This window comes from Bufo gargarizans, chromosome 1, assembly GCF_014858855.1.
Source record: "Bufo gargarizans isolate SCDJY-AF-19 chromosome 1, ASM1485885v1, whole genome shotgun sequence".
Classification (NCBI taxonomy): domain Eukaryota; kingdom Metazoa; phylum Chordata; class Amphibia; order Anura; family Bufonidae; genus Bufo; species Bufo gargarizans.
In genome coordinates this window covers 249,433,010-249,459,604 of record NC_058080.1, presented here as the reverse complement: position 1 = coordinate 249,459,604, position 26,595 = coordinate 249,433,010, and the positions used below count along the sequence as shown (strand labels likewise).

Genomic DNA, 26,595 nt, shown 5'->3' with positions numbered 1-26,595 from the left:
CCAAAGTAGGGAACTTCATTGACTGGTTCTGGGAAGACGTCCCCACGGCAGGTAGAGATGGGACCGAAGTCTCTCCACCGGCCCTACAGGGATGCTGGGTAGCCGGCCCAGATCCCCAACTACAACCAGCATTACTAGGAGTGGAGATGGTCGCACCCACTACCCAGCACCAGGCAGCGTTACAGAGAGTTGAAACAGTCGGTCTGACTCCCCAGCAGCAGTGTGTTGTAAAGAGAGAAGAAACAACCGGTCTCTATCCCCAACCACAGGGGGACAGCACCCCTAACTTCGATGGTGCAGATGGGACCGCGGTCTCTGCACCAGGACTACCAGGATACTGGACGGCCGGTTCAGATCCCCCACCAACCCTGCAGGAATGCCTGGAGGAGGAGGTAAGCGATTCCTCCTCTCCACAGCCGATCTGCAACAAGGTCCTGGGGATAGGATTTCCTGATCCCATCCCAGCGGAAGAGCTGGCATCTGGGCAGAGCGCAGTCGGCCTCTGCCCTCCCCTATCCTCTACTCCAGAGCCGGACTTCCCACAGGCTACCCCAGCGGAAGTGCTGGCATCTGGGCAGAGAGCAGTCGGCCTCTGCCCTCCCTTATCCTCTTCTCCAGAGCCGGACTCCCCACCGGCTACCCCAGCGGAAGAGCTGGCATCTGGGCAGAGCGCAGTCAGCCTCTGCCCTCCCCTACCCTCTTCTTCAGAGCCGGACTTTCCACAGGCTACCCCCGCGGAAGAGCTGGCATCTGGGCAGAGCGCAGTCGGCCTCTGCCCACCAAGTACCTACAGCTCCAAGCTGGAGAACCACAAGGCAGCAAGGAGTCGCAGATGCCCACTCAACAGCTGGGGACATACGGAACAGAGCCAGGCCCCAAAATTCAACAGGTCCAGTATGGGGTTGTGGTTGGACTGCCAGACTAACTCAGGTACTGACCGTGAGGTCAGGTATCTGGTTAGTCTTCCCTGGAAGGGGGAGATGTGTGACGAAACCAACCTCGCCACAGTGTTTTGGAGGGGGCTGGTTGCTAGCCTCTTGCCTCAGGATTATGGCCCATAGTAACTTTTAAACCCCTGAACCTATTCCAGGGAATTTTGGATAGGTTTGTCCCCCAAGTTATACTGTTTAAATTGATGTAAGTTATATGTATGGACAATGTAACCTCACAAAGTTGTAACAACTTATAATAAGTGTAACTTGTCAGCTTGGGAGGAATATGCTGGGTGTGGTTCTATTGTCCCATTGTCCCATTGTGTGTTTAAAAGGTGATGTCTGCCCTGTTGTCTCCACATGTGTATTGGCGATCTCCTCTTTGTCCTGAGAGATAATTGGATTGTCTTCGGTCGTCTCCCAGGTAGAGAGGAGGAAACCATGATGCATTGTGGGGATGTGTTGTATCTGTTCTGTGTCGCAGTCTCCCTTCTGGTCCTCTAGGGGGCGGGAACGATTGGTTGCTGTATTTACATTGTGTGTGTTGTGAATTACTGATTGGTTGGATTTCAAAACCCTGTGGGCAGTACTATGTTTGGTTTTTATCAATAAAAGAGGCTGTACTTGAAGTACAGTCAGATCACTGCTAGACCCTTAAGACGGAGCCTTGTCTCGTTATTGGGGGGATTCCCTGTATGCTGTTGGAGACTGATTGCCAGGAGTGTAAGCTGATTGGATCCTTTTCCTGTTCGTCTGCTGACAGCTATTTGTGAGGTTCCAGTTTGGAGTGCTATTTTGTATCCAGTTCGGGAGGTTGGTGTTCTGCAGTAGCTGTGCCTGTCTCTCGGAAAGGGGCATATCGCCTAAACGGATTTTAACCCCTTGTCTGCTGAAACGGTCCGTTACACTCCACCAGTGTGATAATAACATGACCCTGGGATATCCTCCACCAGTGTGATAATAACATGACCCGGGATATCCTCCACCAGTGTGATAATAACATGACCCCGGGATATCCTCCACCAGTGTGATAACATGACCCCGGGATATCCAGTGTGATAATAACATGACCCCGGGATAACCTCCACCAGTGTGATAATAACATGACCCCGGGATATCCTCCACCAGTGTGATAACATGACCCCGGGATATCCTCCACCAGTGTGATAATAACATGACCCCGGGATATCCTCCACCAGTGTGATAATAACATGACCCCAGGATATCCTCCACCAGTGTGATAATAACATGACCCGGGATATCCTCCACCAGTGTGATAATAACATGACCCCGGGATATCCTCCACCAGTGTGATAATAACATGACCCCGGGATATCCTCCACCAGTGTGATAATAACATGACCCCGGGATATCCAATGTGATAATAACATGACCCGGGATATCCTCCACCAGTGTGATAATAACATGACCCGGGATATCCTCCACCAGTGTGATAATAACCAGGAGATGCACCGGCGGATGAGGCCAGTGAGTGACTGCAGCAGGCACAGATTTCGGCAGTCTGTGCCTGGCTCACTTGCCTTGTTGGCGGATTCTCACAGGATTTAGGTGCGGGACCCGATCCCCCTGAAGGTGTGAACACGGCTGTATGGAGGTGAGGGCTTTTCTGCCAGTCTGTGCCGCCTGATGTCCGCCTCCATTCATGGTCACCATCTGTTCCCATGGCACAGACTGGCAGTGGGCAGAGGAGCCCGTGCCCTGGTGGGAGAGCTGCCAGCTGCCGGCGTGCTCCAGGCACAGGGTGACATGGAAACTGACAATGTGCAGTGACGACAGTGGCGGCCAAGCAAATATTTACTGACTGAGGGCCGGGAGAGCGGCGTTAATTACCCAGCGCTGTTACCGAGGCCAGCAGTCCCATGTCAGCGCGGATCAGCCCTGTCTACGTGATCTGTCAGTCCTCATCTGGCAGAATGTGTCTGCGCCCGTTCCGCAATTTATCCGGATTCATTCTGTATGGGGCAGGAATGGACGCGGACAGCACACAGTGTGCTGTCCGCATCCGCATTTCCGGAGCGCGTGGCCGATCTTCCGGTCTGCAGTTCCGGAAAAAAATAGAACATGTCCTATTCTTGTCCGCAATTGCAGACAAGAATAGGCATTTCTATGGGGGTGCCGGCCGGGGGTATTGCGGATCCGCAGTGCACTACGGACGTGTGAATGGACCCGAAGGGTAAATTCACACGACTGTAATCCTTTCCGTTTTGTGGTCCGCAAATAATGGAATCGTGTGTCCACATTTTGCGGAAAAATTACTTCCCTATGTCTTCCGTTTTTACAGTCTGCAAAAAAACGGAAGAAAAAAAAATCATTAAGGACTTTAAAAATACGGAAATGGATCCGCAAAAAAACGGTTGACATACGGAAACCATTCCGTATATCATCCGCAATTTGCAGATCCATTGACTTGAATGGGACTGCGGACCGATCTGTGCGGACAATAGTAGTACAAGTTTCATATTTTTGCGGACTAGAAATGCGGAAACACGGATGCGGACAACATACTGAACACTGTCTGCACATTTTATTCACCCATAGGAATGAAAGGATCCGCATCTATTCCGCAAAATGCGGGTCGGACGCGGATAAAATTCTACGGTCGTGTGAATGTACCCTTATGAGAAGGGACAGCCATCCCCAGCGCCCCGATATAGGGGTTCTGTCCTTGTCATGGTCTGTAAATCTGTGTGCAGGTACTTCGCCAGTGTGTACAGTGCCCTGATCCCATCTCCCCACAACGAAGCAGGAAAGGTGCGGTCACCGCCCGCGGCTGCGCAGATATGGTCTCCAGAATCACGCCGCTTCTCATCTGCTGCTTGTTTGCTTTCATGAGCTCACGCTTGGCTGGATTAGAGCATTACAGATAGCGGAGAGGGCGATAAGAGATGAGGAGCATTGTGACATGGACGGCGTATCAGGACACGGCGTATCGGGCAACGCAGCTCAGGACACGGCGTATCGTGCAACGCAGCTCAGGACACGGCGTATCGGGCAACACAGCTCAGGACATGGCGTATCGGAACACCGCTCAGGACACGGCGTATCGGGCAACGCAGCTCAGGACACGGCGTATCGTGCAACGCAGCTCAGGACACGGCGTATCGGGCAACGCAGCTCAGGACACGGCGTATCGGGCAACGCAGCTCAGGACACGGCGTATCGGGCAACGCAGCTCGGGACACGCCGTATCGTGCAACGCAGCTCGGGACACGGCGTATCGGGCAACACAGCTCGGGACACGGCGTATCGTGCAACACAGCTCGGGACACGGCGTATCGTGCAACACAGCTCGGGACACGGCGTATCGTGCAACACAGCTCGGGACACGGCGTATCGGACAACACAGCTCGGGACACGGCGTATCGGGCAACACAGCTCGGGACACGGCGTATCGTGCAACACAGCTCGGGACACGGCGTATCGGACAACACAGCTCAGGACACGGCGTACCGGACAACACAGCTCAGGACACGGCGTACCGGACAACACAGCTCGGGACACGGCGTATCGTGCAACACCGCTCGGGACACGGCGTATCGGGCAACACAGCTCGGGACACGGCGTATCGGGCAACACAGCTCGGGACACGGCGTATCGGGCAACACAGCTCGGGACACGGCGTATCGGGCAACACAGCTCGGGACACGGCGTATCGGGCAACACAGCTCAGGACACGACGTATCGTGCAACACAGCTCAGGACACGGCCTATCGTGCAACACAGCTCAGGACACGGCCTATCGTGCAACACAGCTCAGGACACGGCGTATCGAGCAACACAGCTCAGGACACGGCGTATCGGATAACACTGCTGAGGACACGGCGTATCGGATAACACTGCTCAGGACACGGCGTATCGGGCAGCGCAGCTCAGGACACGGCGTATCGGGCAACGCAGCTCAGGACACGGCGTATCGGGCAACGCAGCTCAGGACACGGCGTATCGGGCAACGCAGCTCAGGACACGGCGTATCGGGCAACGCAGCTCAGGACACGGCGTATCGGGCAACGCAGCTCAGGACACGGCGTATCGGGCAACGCAGCTCAGGACACGGCGTATCGGGCAACGCAGCTCAGGACACGGCGTATCGGGCAACGCAGCTCAGGACACGGCGTATCGGGCAACGCAGCTCAGGACACGGCGTATCGGATAACACTGCTGAGGACACGGCGTATCGGGCAACACAGCTCAGGACACGGCGTATCGGATAACACTGCTGAGGACACCGCATATATCGGACAACACTGCTGAGGACACAGCATATCAGACAACACAGCTCAGGACACGGCGTATCGAGCAACACAGCTCAGGACACGGCGTATCGGGCAACACAGCTCAGGACACGGCGTATCGGAACACAGCTCAAGGTTTTTATTATTTTATAACTAAGAAGGGGGGAGGGCATGGTCGCTGTGAACACATACATCATCCTAGTTCGCCAGTCCTGTGTGCACAGGTTACGTGTCACCCGCCCACACCTCTAGTTGCAGTGTGCACTGTAGACATGTGGGTGCACCCCCTGTTCCTGCTCACCCCCTTAGTGTAAGGAGCCTGCTGCATGTGGTTTCAGCCTCCATTGTGTGAGGACGCTGCCCGCCAGCAGGACTGCAGCCCTTCACAGAGGCCATCATTATAAAGGAGGACGTGGGCGTGTAAACTTATCACACGTGCCGTAGACTCTCAGTGACTCAGTCTGGAGGTAGAGACACCTGGACACAGAAAGGGACAGCAAAGCCGGGCAGGCTCACAATCACATCTCTTCAACCTCTGGCATAGACCTGGATCTGCAGACAGGGGTCCTGACTTACAATCTCATCTCCTCAATAGACCTGGATCTGCAGACAGGGTTCCTGACTTACAATCTCTGGCATTGACCTGGATCTGCAGACAGAGGAACTGACTCACAATCTCATCTCCTCATTTTCTGGATTAGACCTAGATCTGCAGACAGAGATCCTGACTCACAATATCTGGCATAGACCTGGATCTGCAGACAGGGGTCCAGACTCATAATCTCATCTCCTCAATAGACCAGGAGGATCTGCAGACAAAGGTCCTGACTCACAATCTCATCTCCTCAATCTCTGAAATAGACCTGGATCTGCAGAAAGAGGTCCTGGCTCACAATCTCATCTCCTCAATAGACCAGGATCTACAGAAAGATGTCCTGACTCCCGATCTCTGGCATAGACCTGGATCTGCAGACAGAGGTCCTGACTCACAATCTTATCTCCTCAATCTCTGGAATAGACCTGGACCCACAGGCAGTGGTCCTGACTCTGAATCACATCTCCCCAATCTCTGGAATAGACCTGGAGCTGCAGACAGAGGTTCCATCTATCAATCACTGGAAAAGATCTGGATCTGCAGACAGAGGTGCTTAGTTAGAATCTCATCTACTGAATCTCTGGAATAGACCTGGATCCACAGACAGAGGTCACCACTAACAGTCTCATCTCTTCGATCTGTAGAATAGACCAGGATGTGCAGACACACATCCTGACTCAATCTCTGGCATAAAACCTAGATCTGCAGACAGAGGTCCTGACTCAAAATCTCATTTCCTAAACCTCTGGAACAGACCTGGATCTGTAGACAGAGGTCCTGACTGAATCACATCTCCCCACTCTCTGGAATAGACTGGATCTGCAGACAGAGGTCCTGACTCTGAATCACATCTCCAATCTCTGGAATAGACCTGGATGTGCAGACACACGTGCTGACTCTCAATCTCTGGCATAAACCTGGATCTGCAGACAGAGGTCCTCACTCACTATCTCATCACCTTAATCTCTGGAATAGACCTGGATCTGCAGACAGAGGTCCTCACTCACTATCTCATCTCCTTAATCTCTGGAATACATTAAGTCCGGCCAGTGTTCGGCTAGATCCTCCCTATGATCTGCGCTGATGGTGGGATTCATGAGCTAGCTCCTCTTGAGATCCAGGTGAGAGTTGTAGTGTTTTAAGACAGTTGATTATTGATGTGGCTGTAGATGTGAAGTTGTGACCACCATCTGGCAAGCTCTAGAGATTCATTGTAAAGAAGCCACAGATTTTCTGTGATGGACATATCACTCAAATCTGCCACTCCTAATTTTGTTCTTGGATGAAATGTGAAGTGGTGGTTCAGGCAGACAATAATCCTTCATGGTCAGATCTTTAGAGAGTATCATTGCGTGTATGACTAGCATTAGAGAGAATACTTGTAGGCTACTCATCATGCACATGGTCTACAAAGACTAGGGAGCAGGGTGTGGACCCCGCAGACCTTCCGATTTACATACACGGGAAGGGGGGATCTACAAGGACTGGGGAGCAGGATGTGGACCCTGCAGTGCGCCCGTTCTCTATACACAGGAATGGGGGAAATACAACAACTGTGGAGCAGGATGTGGAACCTGCACAGTGCAGACTGTCTGCTCTACGAACACAGGAAGAGGGATCTACAAAGATGAGTGGGCTGCAGACCTTGCAGACTGTCCGCTATCCATACATGGGAAGGGTGATCTACAAGGCCTGGGTAGCAGGGTATGGACCTTACAGACTGTCCGCTCTCCATTCAAGTGAAGAGGGGATCTACAAGGCCTGGGTAGCAGGATGTGGACCTTGCAGACTGTCTGCTCTCTACACATGGGAAGGTGAATCTACAAGGGCTGGGGAGCAGGGTGTGGACCTTGCAGACTGTCTGCTCTCCATACATGGGAAGGGGAATCTACAAGGCCTGGGTAGCAGGGTGTGGACCTTGCAGACTGTCCGCTCTCCATATAAGTGAAGAGAGGATCTACAAGGCCTGGGTAGCAGGGTGTGGACCTTGCAGACTGTCCACTCTCCTCACAAGTGAAGAGGAGATCTCCAAGGCCTGGGTAGCAGGATGTGGACCCTGCAGACTGTCTGCTCTCCACACATGGGAAGGGGAATCTACAAGGCCTGGGGAGCAGGGTGTGGACCTTACAGACTGTCCGCTCTCCATACAAGTGAAGAGGGGATCTACAAGGCCTGGGTAGCAGGATGTGGACCCTGCAGACTGTCTGCTCTCCACACATGGGAAGGGGAATCTACAAGGCCTGGGTAGCAGGATGTGGACCCTGCAGACTGTCTGCTCTCCACACATGGGAAGGGGAATCTACAAGGTCTGGGGAGCAGGTGTGGACCTTGCATGCTGTCCGCTCTCCATACATAGGAAGAGGGGAATCTACAAGGCCTGGGGAGCAGGTGTGGACCTTGCAGACTGTCCGCTCTCCATACATAGGAAGACGGGATCTACAATGCCTGGGAAGCAAGGTGTAGACCTTGCAGACTGTCTGCTCTCTGTACATGGGAAGGGGGAATCTACAAGGCCTGGCGGGCAGGATGTGGACCTTGCACTGTCTGCTCTCCATTACGGGAAGGTGGGATCTACAAGGCCTGGGGAGCAGGGTATGGACCTTGCAGACTGACTGCTCTCCATACATGGGAAGGGGCGATCTATAAGGACTGGGGAGCAAGGTGTGGACCCTGCAGACTGTCCGCACTCCATACACGGGAAGGGGGTATCTACAACAATGAAGAGCAAGATTTGGACCCTGGGTAGGGGGGAAAGGTGATCTACAAGGCCTGGGGAGCAGGATGTGGACCCTGCAGACTGTCTGCTCTCCATACATGGGAAGGGGGGGGATCTACAAGGACTGGGGAGCAGGGTGTGGACCCTGCAGACTGTCCGCTATCCATATGCGGGAATAGGGGATCTGCAATGACCCTAACCCTAATACTGATTCTGTATTATATCTTCCAGCTGTACATTGACCCTCATTCTGCCTGGGATGACTTGCTGTCCTCCATCAGTCCTGCCATGAACCTCTCCTTCAATGTCCCTCTGGTGACTGTATCCAACGTTCCGTACTTGGTGACAGAAGTGCTGACGGCGGTCATCTCAGTGGTGGGCAACTCTCTGATCTGTTTGGCGGTTATAACTGACCGCAGGCTCCGCACGGTCACCAACAACTTCCTGCTGTCTCTAGCTACGGCGGACATACTTGTGGGCGCCGTGGCCATCCCCTGTGCCATCATGCTTGACCTGGGCATAGTACGATGCAGTCTCTACTCCTGCTTATTTATGCTCTGCAACCTCATGACGTTTTCTTTGGCGTCCATTTTTGGACTTTTAGCGATAGCGGTGGAGCGCTACGTCTCCATATTGTGTCCCTTCCATTACCGCGCTCTGGTCACACCACGAGCTTCCGTAATAGTGATAATCTGCACTTGGATGCTGGCGGCACTTGCTGGCCTGATGCCGCTCATGGGTTGGCGCAGGCCATTCCCTCCTGAAAGTAAGTGTCTCTTCAGCAGCCTCATCTCGGAGTCTTACATGGTCTACCTGATATTTTTTGGCTGTGTCATCCCCCCGCTGGTTGCCATGCTCGTGCTCTATGCTCGTATATTCCTGGAAATTCGAAGGCAGATCCGACAGATTGCAGAATGGGCGGTGGACGTGAGCCGGAGGAGGAGGAGGCGACGTGTGGTCGTCAGGGAGTTCCGAATGGCCACGTCGTTGTTCCTCGTGGTCTTCTGCTTCGTGGTTTGCTGGTTCCCCATTCATATCCTTAATGTGGTACGACTCTTCTGCCCCCAATGTGTGGTGACCCCAGACCTGGTGCTCTCCGCTGTCATCCTCTCTCATGCCAATTCTGCCCTAAATCCCATTATTTATGTTTTTCGAATGAGGACCTTCAGGCGAGCGATAGAGACCACCTTGTCCTGCTCCTGCGGCACCAGTGCAGTAGGAAGCGTTACTGCAACCAGTCTGGCGAAAGCTGCCCATGAACAGAGAGAAGACGGACACTACAGGGATATGCCTCTGCCTGGCACCTAGAACAGCGTGGAGGAGGCAGAGAAGACCCCAGGATGCCCACGGAGAACCTACCGACGTCATACCGGTCCACCGGGTCTGACTCCTGTAATCCTCTGTGCAGACCTTTCTGAATAAACCCAGCTTTCCCACATCCTGAATGGCTATCTGTATGGTTATGTACAACATCTGGTTCTTTTCTCTTACAGGGTCAGTCTTCACATTCCGTTATAAACGCAACCTGTAACGGAATGGCGCAACACTGGTGAGAGCCCAGCCTTACACCCGATACAGAGCCCGTCCCGCATCCACCCTCGGACACGATGCAAAGCCCGTTCTGTATGTGCATGGCCCTGGCACACGGGGCGATACACATACAGAGCAGAGACTCCTGGGTACACGGGGCGATGTACATACAGAACAGAGACTCCTGGGCACACGGGGCGATGCACATACAGAGCAGAGACTCCTGGTTACACGGGACGATGCACATACAGAGCAGAGATTCCTGGTACACGGGGCGATGCACATACAGTACAGAGACTCCTGGTACACGGGGCGATGCACATACAGAGCAGAGACTCCTGGTACACGGGGCGATGTACATACAGAGCAGAGACTCCTGGGTACACGCGACGATGTACATACAGAGCAGAGACTCCTAGGTACACGGGGTGATGCACATACAGAGCAGAGACTCCTGGTACACGGGGCGATGTACATACAGAACAGAGACTCCTGGGCACACGGGGCGATGCACATACAGAGCAGAGACTCCTAGGTACACGGGGCGATGCACATACAGAGCAGAGACTCCTGGTACACGGGGCGATGTACATACAGAGCAGAGACTCCTGGGTACACGCGACGATGTACATACAGAGCAGACACTCCTGGCACACGGGGCGATGTACATACAGAGCAGAGACTCCTGGGTACACGCGACGATGTACATACAGAGCAGAGACTCCTGGCACACGGGGCGATGTACATACAGAACAGAGACTCCTGGGCACACGGGGCGATGCACATACAGAGCAGAGACTCCTAGGTACACGGGGCGATGCACATACAGAGCAGAGACTCCTGGTACACGGGGCGATGTACATACAGAACAGAGACTCCCGGTACACGGGGCGATGCACATACAGAGCAGAGACTCCTGGGTACACGGGGCGATGCACATACAGAGCAGAGACTCCCGGTACACGGGGCGATGCACATACAGAGCAGAGACTCCTAGGTACACGCGACGATGAACATACAGAGCAGAGACTCCTGGCACACGGGGCGATGTACATACAGAGCAGAGACTCCTGGGCACACGGGGCGATGTACATACAGAACAGAGACTCCTGGGTACACGGGGCGATGTACATACAGAACAGAGACTCCTGGGTACACGCGACGATGAACATACAGAGCAGACACTCCTGGCACACGGGGCGATGTACATACAGAGCAGAGACTCCTGGGTACACGCGACGATGTACATACAGAGCAGAGACTCCTGGCACACGGGGCGATGTACATACAGAACAGAGACTCCTGGGCACACGGGGCGATGCACATACAGAGCAGAGACTCCTAGGTACACGGGGCGATGCACATACAGAGCAGAGACTCCTGGTACACGGGGCGATGTACATACAGAACAGAGACTCCCGGTACACGGGGCGATGCACATACAGAGCAGAGACTCCTGGGCACACGGGGCGATGCACATACAGAGCAGAGACTCCCGGTACACGGGGCGATGCACATACAGAGCAGAGACACCCAGGTACACGCGACGATGAACATACAGAGCAGAGACTCCTGGCACACGGGGCGATGTACATACAGAGCAGAGACTCCTGGGCACACGGGGCGATGTACATACAGAACAGAGACTCCTGGGTACACGGGGCGATGTACATACAGAACAGAGACTCCTGGGTACACGGGGCGATGTACATACAGAGCAGAGACTCCTAGGTACACGGGGTGATGCACATACAGAGCAGAGACTCCTGGTACACGGGGCGATGTACATACAGAACAGAGACTCCCGGTACACGGGGCGATGTACATACAGAGCAGACACTCCTGGCACACGGGGCGATGTACATACAGAGCAGACACTCCTGGTACACGGGGCGATGTACATACAGAGCAGACACTCCTGGTACACAGGGTGGACGAGCTGTGCAAGTTACAGGCTTATAATAAGGAGTGCAATCCGGATCAATTGGAGCAGTTCATGGATGTGAGAGATGGCGCTGCTCTCATCTACATCCTGCAGACAGTGCCCCCCTCGTCGCTCCCCGATCCCGCAGACAGTGCCCCCGTCGTCGCTCCCCGGTCCCGCAGACAGTGCCCCCGTCGTCGCTCCCCGGTCCCGCAGACAGTGCCCATGTCGTCGCTCCCCGGTCCCGCAGACAGTGCCCCCGTCGTCGCTCCCCGGTCCCGCAGACAGTGCCCATGTCGTCGCTCCCCGGTCCCGCAGACAGTGCCCATGTCGTCGCTCCCCGGTTCCGCAGACAGTGCCCATGTCGTCGCTCCCCGGTCCCGCAGACCTCCCCTGCTGCACAGGGATTCGATAAGACACATCTGCAGATTCTGTTTATTACAAAAAAAAATGACAATCGTGAGACAGCCAAGCTCCCGAGAACCAAGAAACAAAAAACACAAATTCCTCAAAAGACAGTCATCGATAATCTCCTACTGGCCATGACATAACAGACACAGCAAGTGGGGGAGGAGCAAGAAGGTGATGATGTCATCACTTCCCAGCCAGCAGCGGGTTCCTGAGCACCACTATGACGCTGTCTCCTCGCAGGAACATCTTGGAGATGTATCTGTCCTTGTTGACTGGCTTGGATTTCTTCTTTCCTTTGCCGCTTTTGGGGACCTCCGTCCACATCTCCTTGACATTCTCCAGGACCATGTTACAGTGCCTGTGAGGAAAAAGAGGTACACGGTAAGGCTACGTCCACACTCACGGAACTGCCCGCCGGATCCGCCGATTTGGATGTCACTGAAAGCTTTTTTGAGACGGATTCGTCTCTCTGCTTGTCTTTTTCCCCCCCACATTTTTACCGGTCTGCGCATGCGCAGGACGGATCCTACACTAATACATTCCTATGGCGAAAAATGGCATTCAGGCAAGTCTTCAGTTTTTTTCGCCGGAGATAAAACCGTAGCATGCTGAGGTTTTATCTTTTGCCTGATCAGTCAAAATGACTGAACTGAAGACGTCCTGAACGGATTAGGCTACTTTCACACTAGCGTTTTTCTTTTCCGGCATAGAGTTCCGTCACAGTGGTTCAATACCGGAAAAGAACTGATCAGTTTTATCCCCGTGCATTCTGAATGGAGAGTAATCCGTTCAGTTTGCATCAGGACGTCTACAGTTCAGTCGTTTTGACTGATCAGGCAAAAGAGAAAACCGTAGCATGCTACGGTTTTCTCTCCGGCGAAAAAAAACTGAAGACATGCCTGAACGCCGGATCCGGCATTTTTTCCCATAGGAATGTATTAGCGCCGGATCCGGCATTCAGAATGCCAGATCCGTCGTTCCGGCATGTGCATGCGCAGATCGGTAAAAATGAGAAAAATGTACAAGACGGATCCGTCGGTCCGCACGACAAGCGGAGAGACGGATCCGTCCTTGCAATGCATTTGTGAGACGGATCCGCATCCGGATCCGTCTCACAAATGCTTTCAGTCAGCGGCGGATCCGGCGGCCAGTTCCGACGACGGAACTGCCCGCCGGATCACACTGCCGCAAGTGTGAAAGTAGCCTTACTCTGCATTCAGACTGCATGGGGCTATGCCTGATCAGTTCTTTTCCGGTATTCAGCCCCTGTGACGAAACTCAGTGCCGGAAAAGAAAACCGCTAGTGTGAATGTACCCTAAGATAGAGCCACAGTGGGGGCCCCTGGAGGCGGCGTGCTCTCACCTGTCGAAGGCCTTCACCCGCCCCAGCAGCTTCTTGTTGTTCCTGCAGTTGATGAGCACCTGGGTGTTGTTTTTCACGGACTGTGTGAGCACCGACAGGGGCCCCGTGTTAAACTCCTCCTCCTCGCGCTTCTGCAGCTCCTCGGGGGTCATCTCACTCTTCGGCTTGGTTAGCAGACTCCTGGGGGTTCAAAGGAGGAGAAGAAGGGTAAAATACATGGATCGCACATGAGGGGGCATAAGAAGTGATATGTGGGTGATAGACAGGATATATCACGTGCTGTACAGTATACGGGGGTATCACACAGGATATATCACGTGCTGTACAGTATACGGGGGTATCACACAGGATATATCACGTGCTGTACAGTATACGGGGTATCACACAGGATATATCACGTGCCGTACAGTATACGGGGGTATCACACAGGATATATCACGTGCCGTACAGTATACGGGGGTATCACACAGGATATATCACGTGCCGTACAGTATACGGGGGTATCACACAGGATATATCACGTGCTGTACAGTATACGGGGGTATCACACAGGATATATCACGTGCCGTACAGTATACTGGGGTATCACACAGGATATATCACCTGCCGTACAGTATACGGGGGTATCACACAGGATATATCACCTGCTGTACAGTATACGGGGGTATCACACAGGATATATCACGTGCCGTACAGTATACGGGGGTATCACACAGGATATATCACGTGCCGTACAGTATACGGGGGTATCACACAGGATATATCACCTGCCGTACAGTATACTGGGGTATCACACAGGATATATCACCTGCTGTACAGTATACGGGGGTATCACACAGGATATATCACGTGCTGTACAGTATACAGGGGGTATCACACAGGATATATCACGTGCTGTACAGTATACGGGGGTATCACACAGGATATATCACCTGCTGTACAGTATACGGGGGTATCACACAGGAGATATCACGTGCTGTACAGTATACGGGGGTATCACAGGATATATCACGTGCTGTACAGTATACGGGGGTATCACACAGGAGATATCACCTGCCGTACAGTATACGGGGGTATCACACAGGAGATATCACGTGCTGTACAGTATATGGGGGTATCACACAGGAGATATCACCTGCCGTACAGTATACGGGGGTATCACACAGGATATATCACCTGCCGTACAGTATACGGGGGTATCACACAGGAGATATCACGTGCTGTACAGTATACGGGGGTATCACACAGGAGATATCACGTGCTGTACAGTATACGGGGTATCACAGGATATATCACGTGCTGTACAGTATACGGGGTATCACAGGATATATCACGTGCCGTACAGTATACGGGGGTATCACACAGGATATATCACCTGCCGTACAGTATACTGGGGTATCACACAGGATATATCACGTGCTGTACAGTATACTGGGGTATCACACAGGATATATCACGTGCTGTACAGTATACAGGGGGGTATCACACAGGATATATCACGTGCTGTACAGTATACAGGGGGGTATCACACAGGATATATCACGTGCCGTACAGTATACAGGGGTATCACACAGGATATATCACGTGCCGTACAGTATACAGGGGTATCACACAGGATATATCACGTGCTGTACAGTATACAGGGGTATCACACAGGATATATCACGTGCTGTACAGTATACAGGGGGTATCACACAGGATATATCACGTGCTGTACAGTATACAGGGGGTATCACACAGGATATATCACCTGCCGTACAGTATACGGGGGTATCACACAGGATATATCACGTGCCGTACAGTATACAGGGGGTATCACACAGGATATATCACGTGCTGTACAGTATACGGGGGTATCACACAGGATATATCACGTGCCGTACAGTATACGGGGGTATCACAGGATATATCACGTGCCGTACAGTATACGGGGGTATCACACAGGATATATCACGTGCCGTACAGTATACGGGGGTATCACACAGGAGATATCACGTGCCGTACAGTATACGGGGGTATCACACAGGAGATATCACGTGCCGTACAGTATACGGGGGTATCACACAGGAGATATCACGTGCCGTACAGTATACAGGGGGTATCACACAGGAGATATCACGTGCCGTACAGTATACGGGGGGTATCACACAGGAGATATCACGTGCCGTACAGTATACGGGGGGTATCACACAGGAGATATCACGTGCCGTACAGTATACAGGGGGGTATCACACAGGATATATCACGTGCCGTACAGTATACAGGGGTATCACACAGGATATATCACGTGCCGTACAGTATACAGGGGTATCACACAGGATATATCACGCGCTGTACAGTATACAGGGGGTATCACAAAGGATATATCACGCGCTGTACAGTATACAGGGGATATCACACAGGATATATCACGTGCTGTACAGTATACAGGGGGTATCACACAGGATATATCACGTGCCGTACAGTATACGGGGGTATCACACAGGATATATCACGTGCTGTACAGTATACGGGGGTATCACACAGGATATATCACCTGCTGTACAGTATACGGGGGTATCACACAGGATATATCACGTGCCGTACAGTATACAGGGGGTATCACACAGGATATATCACGTGCTGTACAGTATACAGGGGGTATCACACAGGATAACTCACCTGCTGTACAGTATACAGGGGTATCACACAGGATATATCACCTGCTGTACAGTATACGGGGGTATCACACAGGATATATCACCTGCCGTACAGTATACGGGGGGGTATCACAGGATATATCACGTGCTGTACAGTATACTGGGGTATCACACAGGAGATATCACGTGCTGTACAGTATACTGGGGTATCACACAGGATATATCACGTGCTGTACAGTATACAGGGGGTATCACACAGGATATATCACGTGCTGTACAGTATACAGGGTATCACACAGGAGATATCACGTGCTGTACAGTATACGGGGGTATCACACAGGACATATCACGTGCTGTACAGTATACAGGGGTATCACACAGGACATATCACGTGCTGTACAGTATACGGGGGGTATCACACAGGAGATATCACGTGCTGTACAGTATACAGGGTATCACACAGGAGATATCACGTGCTGTACAGTATACGGGGGTATCACACAGGACATATCACGTGCTGTACAGTATACGGGGGTATCACACAGGAGATATCACCTGCCGTACAGTATACGGGGGTATCACACAGGAGATATCACGTGCTGTACAGTATACGGGGGTATCACACAGGAGATATCACCTGCCGTACAGTATACGGGGGTATCACACAGGATATATCACCTGCCGTACAGTATACGGGGGTATCACACAGGATATATCACCTGCCGTACAGTATACGGGGTATCACACAGGATATATCACCTGCCGTACAGTATACGGGGGGGTATCACAGGATATATCACGTGCTGTACAGTATACGGGGGTATCACACAGGAGATATCACGTGCTGTACAGTATACTGGGGTATCACACAGGATATATCACCTGCCGTACAGTATACGGGGGTATCACACAGGACATATCACGTGCTGTATAGTATACGGGGGTATCACACAGGAGATATCATGTGCCGTACAGTATACAGGGGGTATCACACAGGAGATATCACGTGCCGTACAGTATACGGGGGTATCACACAGGATATATCACGTGCCGTACAGTACACGGGGGTATCACACAGGACATATCACGTGCTGTACAGTACACGGGGGTATCACACAGGACATATCACGTGCTGTACAGTATACGGGGGTATCACACAGGACATATCACGTGCCGTACAGTATACGGGGGTATCACACAGGATATATCACGTGCTGTACAGTATACGGGGGTATCACACAGGACATATCACGTGCTGTACAGTATACGGGGGTATCACACAGGACATATCACGTGCTGTACAGTATACGGGGGTATCACACAGGACATATCACGTGCTGTACAGTATACTGGGGTATCACACAGGATATATCACGTGCTGTACAGTATACAGGGGGTATCACACAGGACATATCACGTGCTGTACAGTATACTGGGGTATCACACAGGATATATCACGTGCTGTACAGTATACGGGGGTATCACACAGGATATATCACGTGCTGTACAGTATACGGGGGTATCACACAGGATATATCACGTGCTGTACAGTATACAGGGGGGTATCACACAGGATATATCACGTGCTGTACAGTATACAGGGGGGTATCACACAGGATATATCACGTGCTGTACAGTATACGGGGGTATCACACAGGATATATCACGTGCTGTACAGTATACAGGGGTATCACACAGGATATATCACGTGCTGTACAGTATACAGGGGTATCACACAGGATATATCACGTGCTGTACAGTATACGGGGGTATCACACAGGATATATCACGTGCTGTACAGTATAAGGGGGTATCACACAGGATATATCACGTGCTGTACAGTATACGGGGGTATCACACAGGATATATCACGTGCTGTACAGTATACGGGGGTATCACACAGGATATATCACGTGCTGTACAGTATACGGGGGTATCACACAGGATATATCACGTGCTGTACAGTATACGGGGGTATCACACAGGATATATCACGTGCTGTACAGTATACAGGGGGTATCACACAGGATATATCACGTGCTGTACAGTATACAGGGGTATCACACAGGATATATCACGTGCTGTACAGTATACAGGGGTATCACACAGGATATATCACGTGCTGTACAGTATACGGGGGTATCACACAGGATATATCACGTGCTGTACAGTATACGGGGGTATCACACAGGATATATCACGTGCTGTACAGTATACGGGGGTATCACACAGGAGATATCACGTGCTGTACAGTATACGGGGGTATCACACAGGATATATCACGTGCCGTACAGTATACAGGGGTATCACACAGGATATATCACGTGCCGTACAGTATAAGGGGGTATCACACAGGATATATCACGTGCCGTACAGTATAAGGGGGTATCACACAGGATATATCACGTGCCGTACAGTATACAGGGGTATCACACAGGATATATCACCTGCTGTACAGTATACGGGGGTATCACACAGGATATATCACGTGCCGTACAGTATACAGGGGTATCACACAGGATATATCACGTGCCGTACAGTATAAGGGGGTATCACACAGGATATATCACGTGCTGTACAGTATACAGGGGGGTATCACACAGGATATATCACGTGCTGTACAGTATACGGGGGTATCACACAGGATATATCACCTGCTGTACAGTATACGGGGGTATCACACAGGATATATCACATGCTGTACAGTATACGGGGGTATCACACAGGATATATCACGTGCCGTACAGTATAAGGGGGTATCACACAGGATATATCACCTGCCGTACAGTATACAGGGGTATCACACAGGATATATCACGTGCTGTACAGTATACGGGGGGGTGATATGATATAAGGCATAGATTATACACGGTTTAGAATACAGACTGACATCACGGGCCGCGCATTGTCTGCACTTACATCTTTCCCTCTCTGCACGTTGCTCCGGTGATTCTCGCTCTCAGCCTGAGGACTTCCGCTTCCGGGGGACGCCGGGTCAGAGGTGGAGCTTCCGCTCGCTGTTGCTATAGTGATGAGAGGAGCTTTGCCGCCTGTTTAGCTGTGAGGAATCGTTCGGGACCACCGCACCCTATCTACAGATCCGCCAGCTACCGGGGTGAAGACCCCCCAGAGCTGTCCAGATATCGGGGTGAAGACCCCCCAGAGCTGTCCAGATATCGGGGTGCGGAGACCCCCCCAGAGCTGTCCAGATATCGGGGTGGAGACCCCCCAGAGCTGTCCAGATATCGGGGTGGAGACCCCCAGAGCTGTCCAGATATCGGGGTGCGGAGACCCCCCAGAGCTGTCCAGATATCGGGGTGAAGACCCCCCAGAGCTGTCCAGATATCGGGGTGCGGAGACCCCCCAGAGCTGTCCAGATATCGGGGTGAAGACCCCCCGAGAGCTGTCCAGATATCGGGGTGCGGAGACCCCCCCAGAGCTGTCCAGATATCGGGGTGCGGAGACCCCCCCAGAGCTGTCCAGATATCGGGGTGCGGAGACCCCCCCAGAGCTGTCCAGATATCGGGGTGAAGACCCCCCAGAGCTGTCCAGATATCAGGGTGCGGAGACCCCCCCAGAGCTGTCCAGATATCGGGGTGAAGACCCCCCAGAGCTGTCCAGATAGCGGGGTGCGGAGACCCCCCAGAGCTGTCCAGATAGCGGGGTGCGGAGACCCCCAGAGCTGTCCAGATAGCGGGGTGCGGAGACCCCCCAGAGCTGTCCAGATATCGGGGTGCGGAGACCCCCCAGAGCTGTCCAGATATCGGGGTGCGGAGACCCCCCAGAGCTGTCCAGATATCGGGGTGCGGAGACCCCCCAGACCTGTCCAGATATCGGGTTGCAGAGACCCCCCCCCCCAGACCTGTCCAGATATCGTGGTGCGAAGACCCCCAGACCTGTCCACATGTGGGGGTGCGAAGACCCCCAGACCTGTCCACATGTGGGGTTGCGAAGACCCCCAGACCTGTCCACAGGTGGGGGTGCGGAAACCCCCCAGACCTGTCCACATGTGGGGGTGCGGAGACCTCCCAGACCTGTCCACATGTGGGGGTGCAGAGACCCCCCAGACCTATCCACATATAGGGGTGCAGAGACCCCCCAGACCTGTCCACATATAGGGGTGCGGAGACTCCCCAGACCTGTCCAGATATTGGGGTGCGGAGACCCCCCAGACCTGTCCAGATATTGGGGTGCGGAGACCCCCAGACCTGTCCAGATATCGGGGTGCAGAGACCCCCCAGACTTGACCAGATATCGGGGTGCAGAGACCCCCCAGACCTGTCCAGATATCCGGGTGCAGAGACCCAACAGACTTGTCCAGATATCGGGGTGCGTAGCCCCTCAGACCTGTAGAGATACAGAGACTCTCCCAGACCTGTCCAGATTTCGGGGTGCAGAGACCCCCCCCAGACCTGTCCAGATATCAGGGTGCAGAGACCCCCAGACCTGTCCAGATATCGGGGTGCAGAGACCCCCAGACCTTTCTAGATATCGGAGTACGAAGACCCCCAGACATGTCCAGATATCGGGGTGCAGAGACCCCCAGACTTGTCCACATATCAGGCTGTAGAGACCTCCACACCTGTCCAGATATGGGGGTGCAGGGTAGATGATTACAGTGGAGGATGTCCAGATATGGGGGTGCAGGGTGGATGATTACAGTGGAGGATGTACAGATATGGGGGTGCAGGGTAGATGATTACAGTGGAGGATGTACAGATATGGGGGTGCAGGGTGGAGGATGTAGAGATATGGGGTGTAGGGTAGATGATTACAGTGGAGGATGTACAGATATGGGGGTGCAGGGTAGATGATTACAGTGGAGGATGTACAGATATGGGGGTGCAGGGTAGATGATTACAGTGGAGGATGTACAGATATGGGGGTGCAGGGTGGAGGATGTAGAGATATGGGGGTGTAGGGTAGATGATTACAGTGGAGGATGTACAGATATGGGGGTGCAGGGTAGATGATTACAGTGGAGGATGTAGAGATATGGGGGTGCAGGGTGGAGGATGTAGAGATATGGGGGTGTAGGGTAGATGATTACAGTGGAGGATGTACAGATATGGGGGTGCAGGGTAGATTACAGTGGAGGATGTACAGATATGGGGGTGCAGGGTGGATGATTACAGTGGAGGATGTACAGATATGGGGGTGCAGGGTGGATGATTACAGTGGAGGATGTACAGATATGGGGGTGCAGGGTGGAGGATGTAGAGATATGGGGTGTAGGGTAGATGATTACAGTGGAGGATGTACAGATATGGGGGTGCAGGGTGGATGATTACAGTGGAGGATGTACAGATATGGGGGTGCAGGGTGGATGATTACAGTGGAGGATGTACAGATATGGGGGTGCAGGGTGGATGATTACAGTGGAGGATGTACAGATATGGGGGTGCAGGGTGGATGATTACAGTGGAGGATGTACAGATATGGGGGTGCAGGGTGGAGGATGTAGAGATATGGGGGTGCAGGGTGGATGATTACAGTGGAGGATGTACAGATATGGGGGTGCAGGGTGGATGATTACAGTGGAGGATGTACAGATATGGGGGGTGCAGGGTGGATGATTACGGTGGAGGATGTACAGATATGGGGGTGCAGGGTAGATGATACAGTGGAGGATGTACAGATATGGGGGTGCAGGGTAGAGGATTACAGTGGAGGATGTACAGATATGGGGGTGCAGGGTAGATGATTACAGTGGAGGATGTACAGATATGGGGGTGCAGGGTAGATTACAGTGGAGGATGTACAGATATGGGGGTGCAGGGTGGATGATTACAGTGGAGGATGTACAGATATGGGGGTGCAGGGTGGATGATTACAGTGGAGGATGTACAGATATGGGGGTGCAGGGTGGATGATTACGGTGGAGGATGTACAGATATGGGGGTGCAGGGTGATGATTACAGTGGAGGATGTACAGATATGGGGGTGCAGGGTGGATGATTACAGTGGAGGATGTACAGATATGGGGGTGCAGGGTGGATGATTACAGTGGAGGATGTACAGATATGGGGGTGCAGGGTGGATGATTACAGTGGAGGATGTACAGATATGGGGGTGCAGGGTGGATGATTACGGTGGAGGATGTACAGATATGGGGGTGCAGGGTAGATGATTACAGTGGAGGATGTACAGATATGGGGGTGCAGGGTAGAGGATTACAGTGGAGGATGTACAGATATGGGGGTGCAGGGTGGATGATTACAGTGGAGGATGTACAGATATGGGGGTGTAGGGTAGATGATTTCAGTGGAGGATGTACAGATATGGGGGTGCAGGGTAGAGGATTACAGTGGAGGATGTACAGATATGGGGGTGCAGGGTGGATGATTACAGTGGAGGATGTACAGATATGGGGGTGCAGGGTGGATGATTACAGTGGAGGATGTACAGATATGGGGGTGCAGGGTGGATGATTACAGTGGAGGATGTACAGATATGGGGGTGTAGGGTAGATGATTTCAGTGGAGGATGTACAGATATGGGGGTGTAGGGTAGATGATTTCAGTGGAGGATGTACAGATATGGGGGTGCAGGGTAGAGGATTACAGTGGAGGATGTACAGATATGGGGGTGCAGGGTGGATGATTACAGTGGAGGATGTACAGATATGGGGGTGCAGGGTGGATGATTACAGTGGAGGATGTACAGATATGGGGGTGCAGGGTGGATGATTACAGTGGAGGATGTACAGATATGGGGTGCAGGGTAGATGATTACAGTGGAGGATGTACAGATATGGGGGTGCAGGGTGGATGATTACAGTGAAGGATGTACAGATATGGGGGTGCAGGGTGGATGATTACAGTGGAGGATGTACAGATATGGGGGTGCAGGGTGGATGTGTCACGAGGGTATCGAGAACCACGCCTGACTCCGTTATACCCGGGGTCAGGAAGTCGCAGCGGTTGGCTGCACGCTCTATGTAAGATAGGGCTGTTTCCTTATGGTAGCTTTCTGGGTTTGCTTTGCAATCCTTTTTGGCTCACTCAGGGATCCGTAGCTCCTTCTCTCAGCTGTTCCTTGTCCAGCACTCCCAAACCTCCTTATATTCCCCTCTCACACTTCTCTGGTTGACAGATATAGAGCTTCCTGCCTGGACTTCTATACTGACCCACTGGAGCTGTGTTGCTGCGTTCTCTGGTTGTTGGTCCAGAACGTTTCCCTCCGGATCCCTGTTGGACCTTTGTGGTCTGCTGTGGTCGCCCACCTGGGTGTTTGTGTTTGTCTGTGTTTGTCTGTCCTCTCCCTGGTGTTTCCCTCTTAGTGCAGTGGTGCGGACTAGCGATCCCACCGGCCCGTTCACTATCTAGGGCTCATTTCAGGGAAAGCCAGGGTTTAGGCACGTGATCGCCGCACGGGTGAGGAACCCGTCTAGGGACGTCAGGGCAGGCAGGTGCCAGCCGCAAGGAGAGTTAGGGGTCACCACCTTTCCCTCTCACTTAGGCAGGGCTTTCCCTGTTTTCCTCCCTGTGCGTGACACCGGTCATTACATTATCTCTGGCCCTTATTTTGTGTAGGTAAAAAAAAAAGATATATATATATATATATATATTTATATATATATATATTTTTTTTTTTTACCTACTTAGAATCCAGTATGGATCAAATTGCTGCTCTGTCCAAAAAATTTCATGGCCTGTCTTTGGAGGTGGCAGGATTGAAGGCGTCGGTCCTCCAGCAACAGCAGCAATTACAACTGACCGCAAGCCCAGCGGTTGCTACTGGTAACCAGGTTGTTGCGGAACCCAAGGTCCCTTTCCCTGACAGATTTTCTGGGGGAAGGGACAAGTTTTTGGCATTCCGTGAGGCCTGTAAGTTATATTTTAAACTGCGCCCTTACTCCTCTGGTAATGAAGATCAGCGGGTGGGGGTTGTTATTTCCCTGCTGCAGGGGGACCCGCAGTCCTGGGCGTTCTCGTTACCCCCTGGTTCCCAGGCTCTTCGGTCAGTGGATGAGTTTTTCGGGGCCTTGGGTCTCATATATGACGACCCTGACCGAGTCGCCCTGGCTGAATCAAGATTACGGAGACTCTTACAAGGAGAACGGCCGGTAGAGGAGTATTGCTCTGAATTCCGTAGGTGGGCTACGGATACCCAATGGAACGACCCGGCTCTCAGGAGTCAGTTCTGCTCTGGGTTATCCGAAAGGGTTAAGGATGCGCTTGCATTATATGAGACCCCCTTTTCCCTTGATGCGGTTATGTCCCTTTCTATCCGTATAGAGAGACGCCTTAGGGACAGGTTGAAAGAACCGGAGAAATTGGTAACCTCTCCCAAGCAGCAGTTAGTCTGTACGGACTTAGACGAGCCTATGCAGCTAGGAGGAACTACTCGTCAGGTCCGTCCTCCTGAGGTTCGCCGTAGGCGTGGGGCTTGTTTTTTTTGTGGGGAGAGGGGTCATTTCATTAATGTCTGTCCTTCTTTCCTCAGAAACAAAAGACCGTCGGAAAAACTACTAACCCCAGGCTGTGCGGAGGATGTCAGCCGGGGGGTATACGTTTCCTCCATACGTACATCGCAATTTGTGTTGCCAGCGGTTATTGTTTTTGGTGATAAGACGGAGACTATTTCTTTCTTTCTAGACAGTGGAGCAGGGGTAAATTTGATAGATGCCCATTTTGCCCGCACTTTGGGTTTGTCTCTCTGTACGTTACAGAGACCCATTCCCATATTCGCTATTGATTCTGCTCCCCTGTCTCAGAGAAACCTCACCCACATTGTCCATAATTTACACCTTCGGGTAGGGGACCACCATAACGAGATGCTTTCAGGTTATGTTCTGGAGGGGCTTCCCACTCCGGTGGTGCTGGGTCTTCCCTGGTTGGTAGCGCACAATCCAGTGGTGGATTGGCAGGCCAGGGAGATATTGGAGTGGAGTGAGCAGTGCAGAGAAAATTGCTTAGTCGCCTCCATAACTACCCTACCTACATTTATTTCGGATTTTGAGGATGTTTTTTCTGAAAAGGGTTGTCAGAAGTTACCACCTCATCGTCCTTATGATTGCCCGGTGATATTCCCGGCACAAAATTACCCAAGACCAGGTTATATAATCTTTCGGGTCCAGAGAGACAAGCCATGAAAGATTATATCTCCAAGAGCTTGGCTAAGGGACACATCAGACCCTCTTCTTCACCCGTGGCTGCAGGGTTTTTCTTCGTTAAAAAGAAAGATGGGGGCCTGCGTCCTTGCTTAGATTTTCGCGAATTAAATCGGATAACCATCCGAGACCCATACCCTCTTCCTCTCATTCCTGACCTGTTTAATCAGATTGCGGGTGCTAGGAGGTTCTCCAAACTTGATCTTAGGGGGGCCTACAATCTGATTCGTATTAAGGAGGGGGATGAGTGGAAGACAGCGTTTAACACCCCTGAGGGGCATTATGAAAATCTAGTTATGCCTTTCGGTCTGACCAATGCTCCTGCCGTCTTTCAACATTTCGTTAACGACATTTTTAGTCATCTAATCGGCAGGTTTGTGGTAATATACCTAGATGATATCTTAATTTATTCGTCTGATCTGAGAACACATGAGGAGCATGTCAGACAAGTTCTGCAGGTCCTACGGACGAATGAATTATATGCTAAGATTGAAAAATGTGTCTTCGCCGTTCAGGAGATACAATTCCTGGGTTATTTTTTATCTGCTTCAGGTTTCCGTATGGATCCTAGGAAGGTCCAGGCAATTTTAGATTGGGATCTTCCTGAGAACCTCAAAGCACTACAACGGTTCTTGGGCTTCGCAAATTTCTATAGGAAATTCATTAAAAATTATTCACTTATTGTAAAACCGCTTACTGACATGACTAGGAAGGGGACTGATTTTTCTAAATGGTCTGACGCCGCTAAAGTTGCTTTTTCCTCTCTAAAAGAGAGGTTTACCTTAGCACCTGTACTAGTCCAACCTGATGTCTCTCAGCCTTTTATTGTTGAAGTCGATGCGTCAGAGGTGGGAGTGGGGGCTGTACTGTCTCAGGGTCCGTCTCCTGGCAAATGGCGTCCTTGTGCTTTCTTTTCCAAAAAAACTATCTGCAGCAGAAAAGAACTACGATATTGGCAATAGGGAACTGTTAGCTATTAAACTTGCGTTTGAGGAGTGGCGCCACTTCTTAGAGGGGGCAGTCCACCCTGTCACTGTGATTACGGACCACAAAAATCTCCTGTACCTCTAATCAGCTAAGCGTCTCACCCCTAGACAGGCTAGGTGGTCGCTATTTT

At 52.0% G+C, this 26,595-nt stretch overlaps 2 protein-coding genes across 2 annotated transcripts; one reads left to right on the top strand and one right to left on the bottom strand.

The window, feature by feature from the left end:
* The first annotated feature begins 8,784 nt into the window (after nt 1–8,784).
* Nucleotides 8,785–9,804, top strand: LOC122926209 (adenosine receptor A1-like). Its single transcript, XM_044277589.1, has one exon. The coding sequence runs from the start codon at nt 8,785–8,787 to the stop codon at nt 9,802–9,804; it is 1,020 nt and encodes a 339-aa protein (XP_044133524.1).
* A 2,565-nt stretch (nt 9,805–12,369) lies between these two features.
* SNRPD2 (small nuclear ribonucleoprotein D2 polypeptide) lies at nt 12,370–19,364 on the bottom strand. Its single transcript, XM_044276403.1, has 3 exons — nt 19,283–19,364; nt 13,725–13,904; nt 12,370–12,719 (listed from the first exon to the last, which is right to left on the bottom strand). Coding segments are annotated over exons 1-3 (357 nt in total). The 5' UTR covers nt 19,285–19,364; the 3' UTR covers nt 12,370–12,544.
* Between the last annotated feature and the right edge of the window lie 7,231 nt (nt 19,365–26,595).